At 40.0% G+C, this 10,838-nt stretch overlaps 1 protein-coding gene across 2 annotated transcripts; it reads right to left on the bottom strand.

Moving 5' to 3' along the window:
- Positions 1-618: 618 nt before the first annotated feature.
- LOC116333106 (beta-crystallin A1-2-like) lies at positions 619-9,847 on the bottom strand. Of its 2 annotated transcripts, XR_005613464.1 has the most exons (7): positions 9,719-9,847; positions 9,411-9,487; positions 9,201-9,319; positions 4,053-4,194; positions 3,688-3,830; positions 1,184-1,386; positions 619-1,029 (listed from the first exon to the last, which is right to left on the bottom strand). XR_005613464.1 is itself a non-coding variant. In XM_039613825.1 (6 exons), exons 2-6 carry the CDS (start codon positions 9,483-9,485, stop codon positions 1,239-1,241), a joined length of 627 nt encoding a protein of 208 aa, XP_039469759.1. In that variant the 5' UTR covers positions 9,486-9,487; positions 9,719-9,847; the 3' UTR covers positions 619-1,238. The 2 variants fall into 2 exon arrangements, 1 of the variants encoding a protein (XP_039469759.1); XM_039613825.1 differs by having other exon boundaries at positions 619-1,386.
- Positions 9,848-10,838: the final 991 nt, after the last annotated feature.

The following is a 10,838-nucleotide window of genomic DNA, read 5'->3' as shown; positions in this document are numbered from 1 at the left end:
GTTCATAGAAGTGTTTGTATGTGCCTCTCTACCATCTATAGATAAATCTTGTAATTCGGTTTATTTATGGCAAAATAATGTCTTAAGCTAGGTGCTCACGAGCCTGGGCCATAACATACGATTCTTCATGTTGAAGAACTCGAAATACAAAATAATAAAAAAAAAGATTAAAAATACAAAATGATGCAATAGCTTGAAATCTCACTGCCACATGCCGTGTAACACTCGTATCCTGTTATTTTGATGATATTGAGTTTAGTGTTTGTGATCATGGAGGGACTGGTTCCATTAGCTGACTCCCATATGAGGAAGGTGTGGTTGGGGCCTTTCTGTCGCTTTTATTGTAACACCAGTAATATGACAAATATGGCTGTTTGTGCATCTCAACTTCTCAGTGGATTTGAAGTTTCTTTTGTTTGTGCAAAAGAGAAAACAAATAAGAAATGGTACCACTTTCTTTCTGTACTTCACACGTTACAATAACCTGTGAATTTTGGTGGCTCGTGAGCTGGATGAGCTACTACGCCACGAGGTACACATGTAGTGCTGATTCTTCAGCTCAGGTACGACTGACACCTTAATAGTTTTACACAGTCTAGTATGTGATCACGTCTTTATTATTCACTGACTTTTGTTACTGTCCTGTCACCTCGCTCTCAGTGCTCATTTGGGAGATCAGCTGATCCAATACTGAACACTGTCCTGCATTCTCACACAACACAGGAATAACGTTTCACATTCTCACTCTGATCTTTCTGATCTTTATTTTACATGTACCAAAAGAAAACTGTAGCTGGCATAGTGGTAGCAGTGGAGCAGGTAGTCCAGGGTATGAATCCACCGCCCGGCTGGGTCCTTTCTGCATGGAGTGTGCATGTTTTCCCTGTGCCTATGAGGTTTTCTCCAGGTTCTCCGGTTTGTACCGTGATCCGAAGACATATTTGTAAAATTAGCAGAAATGTTTGTCTTTCTGTGTACCCGGCCTCTTGTCCCATGTAAGCTGGGATAGGCTCCAACCGTCCCGTGAGCCTGTATTGTGTAAACGGATGGATGGAAAACAACACACTTCATTTTTAAGAGAAACAAATACACGTGCTGGAATAAAGAGGTAGCTGCTACATCACTAATGGTTTGTGTCACAGAACTGTAGGTTAATGATTTGGGCTCCTAAATTTGAACACACAGGTGTTAGCCACAGCCCAGGTTGTTCTGCTGCTGCTGTCCTGATCTGCCGCCTCTCAGTGCCTGATGCGTCTGATGGACTGGATCTTTGGAGTCTGACAGTGAGAGCCCCAGTTCCTCCAGTGCTGGTAATCGCCGCTGTGCCTGTCACACTCCATGATGTACTGCTGGCCTCTGTAGCCGGGGTACTCATAGCACACAAAGCTGTGGAAACGCAGAGGCAGGAGGAGGAGATTCATTAAGAACAGTCACTATGTGGATGACTAAATGAATGCAAACATATCTTTGATATTACTGCACAACTATATGATTTTAGTGATTAGTCAACAAATCTGTGACAGGCACATAACCGTATGCCAATTTTATTTGAGGGCTTGTTTTGATGAAAAATAGTCGTAAATAACAAATGTGTCATGACGAATTCAGTGGAAATGTGTAAACAAAAATACAGAGTCATGTTAGCTGCTCTTTGAGGCTGTGACACTCATAATAAATAACACCAAAGTCCGGCAGTTAATATGACAGGGCACACCAGAAATGTGAGAGGTTGTCACATCGCACACGAGCTGTTACCCTGTTAAGCAGACCGTGTAGACCCTTCTTATTTTAGCATGCTCATTAAAATGTTTTTTTGCAGACATTCTGTCATAAAGAAAAGAACAGAGGCCAGGCTGAAGATGATAATAAAAAGATATTGCACTTCACCCCAGGGGAAACACGGACATCTATAAAAGACTGAATGTCACGCTACAGGCTACAGGAGTTGTTGAGATATTTCCCAGTTGGCCAAAGTAGTTGCCTGATTCACACGGCCGTCTCTGCTAACTGTGTTAAAAATAACTGTGTCATCCTTTTAAAGCTGCTAAAAAAACCAAAACAAAGATGAAAGTAGCTCTCTGAACTTTTCTATACTTCACATGCCATACGCACACGTGACAGCGCAAATATTTGACACAATCAGATGAGATGCTAGAGAGTTTTTCACCCGCCCATCGCGGTTAGGGATATTTTTGTGTTCAGAAGTTTTACTTCCTCCGTTTTGTTAGTTCTTCCACATTTGTAATTATCTGCCCCGCCCACATTAGCATCATCTGTGTTTACCTAGCCAAACATGCTTCTTATCAGCTAATTACTCTACACAATCAGACTTTGCGGCGTTCTGCAGCTGGTAATTCTCATGTTTCCATTGTTTTTACTTTTTCTTCCTTGTTTTTGCCCGTTTGTTGCTCTGTTGACTGACCTCCGGCTACTGTACGATCTCAGCTCGGATTATATATTTACTCTACAGTCTCCTCTCTTCTGAGTTGTTACACTGTTAACTCCCTAATACACTGCTCAGAGTGTGTATCGGCGAGTATCTTCAACTAAACATCACTGACAGCACTGCTGACGCAAAGCATCTCCTGCTCTGCGATCCATGTTTCAGAAAGATCATTTGGAACAGAGTCTAAGTTTTATTCTCTCAACCTTTTGTTGAAGTTCATGTGTGAAATGTAGAGCATTAAGGATGTATTTTAAAATAAAAATATGTCTCCTAGAAGAGAATAAAGTCTTGCTCGGAACATTGACAGTGAAGCGTGAAGCCTTTTTCACACATGCATTTAACAAAGGGAGACATATTTGCAATTGGGGCTTAATTTTAAAGTAATGTCAATTCAACATAATGTGACACAACACGATCATTAATTTATTAGCTACAATTTGACTAGTGCTGTGGTTCATGATCTCAGATGTAACTGTGAACTACTCTATCGAAAGAAAACTTTGTTTTTTAAATTACACACGAATGTTGAAGGACAGAAGCTTTGATCACATAGCTGACCATCTTAAATCACTGAAACAACCTATTAAAACAAAATATTCTTTTTGTAAAATCAGAGGTAAAAACACTTTGTCTTTGTAAGACCTGCAGCCTCCTCTCTCTCCTCTCTGGTGCATTTTAGTAACTGGCACAATTTTCAGTTCTGACATCTGAGATCATTTCTAGGTCACAGTCAGAAGGTGGAGACAAGACGAGGAGGCACAAATTAAAGATATAATGTACAGTCAGACCCATTTGAGAGATTAGCAGATAATCTGGTGAAATGGTGCATCATGTGACCTGCCTCCTGCATACCCTCAAAACGTCCTCATCAAAACAAATTGAGTATTTTGAGTTGAGAGAAAATACCACACAAGAAAAGTTATGTAAGAAAGAACGACTCTAGACGAGGACCTGATCATCAAACATTTCAGGAGTGTGAAAGTGACTTGAGCATGTAAATCAGGGTGTGTTTTTAGTCTCAGTTCTTAATGGATTTTGTTCTCCCCTGTCTATGCAGCTGCTTTCAGATCAGTTTTATTTACCCCCAAAGGTTTTTTATATTGTAATGGAAACATTATGAAGAGATGCCCAATGATCCCCAATGTGCAAGCACTTGAAGAGCAAGCATCTTTGAAGCCACTCACATTGGCTTTTACTTAAACCTAAACTGGAAGATTTATAGAGGAACGTGTCTGACTTACGCGCCATACTGCACATGCATGGATCCCACCTCGGGCATGAACCAGCCCATGGCCTCCAGGGAGGGGTAGTCGTCACACAGCTCGGTGCAACGGCCCATGAAGTTTTCCCTCTCAAAAATCATCATACGGCTGCTGTAGTGAGACTTTGGAAATAGAGAAAAAGAAACACACTAATGTTAGCGCAGAGGGAGCACAGATTTAGCTCTGAACTGTCTCATTTCTATTTTTGAGCCGTCTCAGTCACCCGCTGTGTGGCTCACTGCACCTTCTGTCACTCACTATCATCATCTCTCTCACTCCCGCTTATCTTGTACCCTTTCATTTTTGTATCCCCCCAACCCTTTCCTCCCTCTGCTGCTACTCACAGCACAGTAGATGGGGCGGAATGACATGAAGCGTTCAGTGTGGTAGGACAGAGAGCCGCTGTAGGCTTCCCAGTTGGGGTACTCGCCCCTCTCCAGGATGAACTGCTGGCCTTGGAAATCATGGTGCTCAAAACCCACCCAGCTGGAAACACGAGTGGCAGAGGTAAAAATATCAGAGCAAAAATGGTAATGAGCACATTTTGAAATCAGTCTGAACATAAATCAGACAAGTGACATCAGACAGGATGAGAGGGCCTGCTCGTCAGCCTCATGAGTGCTGATGCATCATGTTGTAAGCTGTGAGTGTCTATTTTGGATTTTTATTTCTGTTTTTTTGCACACACGCAACATTAAAAACAGAATTTTCGAACTCATATTTACAACCAACAGGTCAGCCATCATCAGCAGCTTATGTAACTTTCCCACAATGAGTTATCAGCCATTAACAAGACTTAATGTGGAGCAAGAATGCATTAATATGTACTAATTCAGAGAGATCTGAATGTTTGATATGTTTGAACTTCAAGAACACCAGGGATAAAATTGTTGTGCAGTCCCACATGTCATCCTATTCCTACAAGACAAAGGACCAAAAAGTGAAAAACAATTCTGAAAGTGTTTTTTTCCCACCAAACGATGTCTGAGAAAGAAAAAGTTGTGAATAAAAGACTGCCTGTCTTGAGTCTGACTAACATACATTTTTTAAAGACAATGGAGAGAACTTCACACAATGCACTGCAACTTCTGTTTTTTTTATTGACCAAACAGCTGTCAGTGTTTTTTTCCTACCTGCTCTGAAATGGGATTTGTACCCAAACCACCCAGGCCCAGTCAATACTTCATAAAAAACTTTTAACTCGAACGTATCAACAAAATAAAAGAAGTTTCAGCTCAACTTTTCCCCCCAGTGTTCAGATAAATGTTCTGTAAATGTATCTGAAAGAGTGTATATTAACACAGATAAAAGAGGAAGTAATCAAGCTACCATGTTTGAAGGGTTTTTACTCTCTTATAGTTCATTTTAAATTGTCTAAAATTTGGATCACGACTCTACAATCTTCTTTCAGCTATTCCCTTTAGAGGATGCTAGGGACAGCGGATCATCTGCCTCCGTCTCCCCCTGACCCTAGCATCCTCTTCTGTTACACCGACCCCATATGTCCTCCTTCAATACATCTACAAACCTTCTCTGTGGTCTTCCTCGTTTCTCCTGCCTGGCAGCTCCATTTTTAACATCCTTTGTCCAACATATCCTCTAGCCCTCCTCTGCACATGTCCACATGGCCTCAGCCTTGGCTCTCTACATCTACAAGCAGCTCAACCCGAGCTGTTCCTCAGTTATACTCATTTCTGATCCTGTTCCTCCTGGTCCCTCCCAGCAAAAATCTAAGCATCTTCAGCTCTGCCGCCTCCAGCTCAGGCATATATAGTTCTTTTCTATGCTTACTGCACCACTGCAACACAATGTTTTTAAAAAGTATCTATTTGTAATTAAATTAGTCTTAGATAAAAATTGCAACCAAAATCTGAGTTGTGTCTACACAATAAAACTGCCAAACAATTTTTGAGGAGTATTTTTGATAGAAACACTTAAGTAAACTTTCCTTGATCATTGAGAATGTGGACTTTATGACCCTCCCCAGGCCAGCCGAGAGAGTTCGAGATGTCTCGACTTTTTGAGCCGCTGTCACATTGACGTGGCCTATCAACACAATTTAAAAACTGGTATATAGTTTGAAGTCCCCACTTTTAACACAAAAATGGAGACTCAGGGTTGTCTTGGGTTGTTGCTATGTCATCTTAAATTGGTCATGTGATTGGTTTACCATGGCTATTCTTCCTCAGGTAATCAGCAGAACTTGTGCAATTGTTTTGCCCCCCCTAGCCCCCGGTAAGCTGAAGACAGCTTCAATTGTCTGTCTGTTGAAAAACAGTAACACACCGCAACACATTTTCTTGTTAGTAAGGGTTATGGCGTTATAACGATAGAAATAGTAATTTGTTAGATTACCAATTACTGAAAAAAGTAACAGCGTTAGTAACAATGTTACTTCTAACACCGTTATTCCCATCACTGCAAATCTCACTAGCCACCATCTTTTTTATTTGTCAAAACAGTCTTTCAGATTTTAGTGAGATACCTAAACCTGATGATGTCTTTACCAAGTTTGACTGAGAGGAAATCTTTCCTCAGAATAAAGGCTGGAACCTCAGAGATCCATTATGTAATTTTGTTCCCACTAAATATTAACGCATTTGCACAAAGGAAGGGAGTACAAATAGCTGACACTGCACTGTTAGTGAAAAGCAGTGCTCACCATCTTTTACTTTTCAGTGTGTGTTTTTCACTGATAAGATAGAACTGGCGAAAGCAGCATGTGTTTGGAGAATCACTACTCTGGCAGGCTTTACACACCATGACTAAGGCCTGGGCGGTTACATATGAGGATACAAGCAGTAACGATTTGGTCTTATGTGCGTCAGACACAAGTTTGCTCTTACACTCAGCGTTAAGAATAAATGCATGCATAAATGTCCCAGACCATTACGTCTAGTGCTCTGCTCCTAAATTAAGACAAGTCCAAAGGCTTTCTGACCCTGTGAGACATCACCAGCAGACAGCTGCATTATTTACAGAGGAAGGGACTACACTTTCCTTTAGGAATCACAACTTGAGCTTCACAGTTCAAGTTGTAAGTCTAATAAAACTTTCTGTTAATTTGAAATTAGTTTGAATTTGAAAATTCAATTTGAAATTCAGAATAAAATGACAACATGATACTCATCTAAACAAATTACTGGACTGTAAAATGCTTTGACAATGACTTCCAGAAAAGCAATCACCAATGTTTGCTAAACTGTTCAATATACTTCTTGTTTTGACACATTTCTATACATTTTAGGACCAAATATGTGGGTCACATTAAAGTCCTTAAGAATATATGATCAAAATGAGCTTCCTGTCGTGTTTTACATAAACACAAACAAACCTGCAAAAGGTGGAAATGTCACACACGTTCATGCTCAACCAAGAACATAATGTTTGAATCCACAAGTCATGATGGTGAAGGCACTGATCACTCTTGGGCTGGCTGAGTTTAAACCTAAGATAAATGTGTCATGACAGTGTAAAACTATTTAAACCTGTAAATTTAAAGAGGAAAATGAAAAGTGGCGCAGTCCTTTTAATGATAAAACAACAGGAGCTACTGATTGAATGTGCAGCTCTGCTCAGTTTTTCAGAACTTTATAGCAAATTTTAGCCCCGTATTCAACAGCATGTTGCAAATGTACATTTGTGCTCAACTATCAATATTTTCTTTTGCAATAAAGGCTTTAAAAACACCCGTTAGCAGTTAGCTAGAGAACTAAAACGCCAAAAAGTGAGAGCTAGGTAACACGAGAATTTGAAAGATTTGAAATACACGACTCTTTTCTCCAAATGGAGGGGAAAAAAGTTATTAATCACAATTATAAGCGAACAGTTCAACCGAAAATCAAATGAAGTCTTAAGCCCAAAATATCCACAAACCTTGTTGTGAGCAGTTTTCTTGTCTGTCCACTGCCACCGCTAATCTCACTGCGCAGAAGAAAGAATCTCTATCCTGACAGTGTGAAAGGAGGGTGTCCCCCTTCAGCTGTGTTAATGTTAGCTAGCTGCACCCACAGCTGGTGAATGAAGAAATTATGTCCTACATAAAATCTTTCAGAACAAAATTGCTTGTGGCTTTTGTTTTGTTTGTTTTTGGGTCATGATTTCTGGAAGGGCCCATTGCTGCTGTCTGCAGAACAGTCCTGTGTATTTTCTGGAGCTTTGTACAAAGCATCTCATTTCATTATAATTAAAAGCAAAATTATGTACTTGCACACGCAGCATCACAGGCAAGGGGATAATTTTAAAATGTAATTTAGATTTTTGTCTCTTAAATAGACGATTTCTTTGCAACTTCTGTAGTCGGTTATTTAATGTTTTATGACAGTTGGGTAGTCGGCACGTTCATCTATTTGTTGCTGAAAATTAGCACGGTAGAAATATATAAACTAACATAAACAGAAATACTCTTTTAAAGTACTTCAAAGCAGGTACTCAACTTACTTCCCACCACTGATAACTCCAAACTTTACAACAGGGATGTCAAACTTGTTTTACATACACTTTGATCTTAAGTGGGCCGGACCCGTGAAGGACACTGAACTAAATATTTAATCCCTGAGATGAACTAATGTAGAACTAAAGAAATAAAATTGTAATTCCAACAGTATGTCTCAGTTTTTCCATAATCAATGTGTAAAATTACAGTAAAAGTACTGGTAGCTCATTAACTAGACTGTCCTATATTTATAAAATATAAAGTTTTTGTTAATTCACACTTTTAATCAAGCTTTACAGTAGATAATAGTTTTATTGCCTGTTAATTTACTACTTTGTAATATGAATGACAACGGAGGTCTTTATGAATAGAAGAAGCTGTACAACCTATGAAAATACAGTAAAAAGTTTAAAATCTGCACACTGCTTCACATTTTTCAAAGCCCAGTGGACCCGTCTTTGCTGGGTTGATTAGGGCCCCCAGGGCTTATGTTTGACATCCCAACTCTAAAATATGTAAACTCATTAAGAAACCTTAATATCTGAGTAACACAAAAGTGTTTCCAGTCCAGTAAAGCTTCACGAAAGGTTATTATAACAGCACTGGTAGTACACAATGGATATCATTTTTTTTTAAAGCTACTCTAAATAGATAGTTCTTTCTAAAAGCATCATCTTTATCTGAGAGATCCTGACACTGGCCTTCACATACAAGCAATGAAAAAAAAGGTGCACAGCAAGCTATAAAAATAAAACCATTCATGTGGCCTTAAAGAATGAATGATGAGGAAAGTATAACAGCTTTTAAAGCCAGAAATGGTGAAAGCAATTTGAATGTCTTTAAAATAAAAGACTCCTTTTCACCCCCCATTACTGCCTTGGTGTGTGGACCCTACATGTAGGACGCAGTGGCCTTTGCGGTGGCATGTTTGGTAGTGGGTGCCTCATTCTCTACCCTTGTATCACAGAAACACACTTACATAAACACACACTCACTCACACACACACACAGTCAGCTGTCCACAGAGACTTGCAGGCGTACAGGCTGTGTGACTCACGCTCCACTCTCCACTCGGATGGAGCGGATGTTGTCCATACCACAGTTGTGGATGTTGCAGCACTCAGAAGTGAACTCCAGACACTTGCCCTGGAAATGCTCCTGTTCAAACACAGTCACCTGCACACGGGGGGAGACACGGAGAAAGGGTGAAGCTGGGCATGTCTACACTTTACATTTATGAGTGTAAATAAAAAGTATGTGAATTCACCTTAAAGAAATGAGCAGTGCCCATTCTAGGGAACATCATAGGTGAGGTCATGTGGGCTTTAACGACTCTATTCATTTCTAGAGTAAAGAGAGATAAAGAGCATGAATGAAAATATGTACAAGCATTAAAATGTAGCATCTCTGGAGTAGTTTTTAAAATCACAGCAACAGTTTCTGTTTGAGATTCCTTTCTGTATAAATTTAACCTCCACCTTCTCATATCTACAATACGACCAACCAGGCCCATTTAATCAATTAAACCACTCCCGTGGGAAAGTTTTGAAGCAGGAAATGTCCGGGTCATCTTACCTGGATGCGCTGCTGGCACTCCTCACACTCTAAATGCTCTTTGCATAGACTTTGGTCTGAACCTGGAGGTTCTATTTTATACTGGCGTTCACGCGGGATCCTCATGCTCGTTAGTGTGCGCGTGCCGCCCTTCTTTTCCAATGACGTGAAAGTGGTGAGTGTTTGCAGTAGGACAGGAACATGACCGATGTCTTCCGGCTAAATTCTTCAAAATTAAAGTACAGCACTAGCTCTTTGTGCTCTTAGAATAATATATATATCTATATATATCTATACATTTTCTATTAGCTTGTCACAGAGAAGCTAAACTGCCGACATATTCAATTACATTTTTAAGTCCTCAGTGTTGTGTTTATTCCTGCTTCTTTATTCTGATTCAAACAAATTTACAACTTACTGAATCACTTTCACAGCAGCAAGCATTCTGGGTCCCAGGCTTGTTTCATAATTCCTATGACCCTGTGTTTTGAAGCTTTAAGTTCTGAGATTAGTACATTTTGCTTTTAGAAGATAAATAAAATAATCACTTCGCATATATTGAGTGTATTTTGTATATTAATCATATCGACACCTAACATGTGGAGGCCCCTCAACATTTATTTTGAAGGTAGCTTGAGGAAAACTTCCGGTAAGTGTGGGAAAATTGGCGCAGGTGAGAAAATAATCGCTCCTGGGGTCGTGCGTAAAAACGGTTTGTGCACGCGCAACTACGATTTTACGCACGGGCTCAGTGCTCGCTTTCCATGTCCCCCACACGCCCACCCCCCTTACTTCCCTCTCTCTTTCTTTCTCTCTCTCTCTCTCTCTTTGTAACCCTATGGGGCCTGTCGACTCAGCAGATCATATACAGCGCAGTCACAGAGATGCGGGCGATGAATGCGTGGCTGTTTTTAGTCTATTCGTATAGGTCAGCAGTGCCATCGTATAGAGCAACAATGGCCGGGGCTATAGGCAGAGAATGAGGAGGATTTGGAGAGTCATTCGGGGAGTCTGTTTAAATGGTTGCTTCCAAAAGTGGAGGAAATTGGGACCGAATAATTCAATATGTTATTGATAACTGTTAATTAATAATGGCTGTTATATAGATTCTATAAAAAAAGCATAAAAGTTGTGAAAAAAA

The sequence above is a fragment of the Oreochromis aureus genome, linkage group 6, assembly GCF_013358895.1.
Source record: "Oreochromis aureus strain Israel breed Guangdong linkage group 6, ZZ_aureus, whole genome shotgun sequence".
Lineage (NCBI taxonomy): Eukaryota > Metazoa > Chordata > Actinopteri > Cichliformes > Cichlidae > Oreochromis > Oreochromis aureus.
This window is presented reverse-complemented; position numbering and strand designations above follow the sequence as displayed.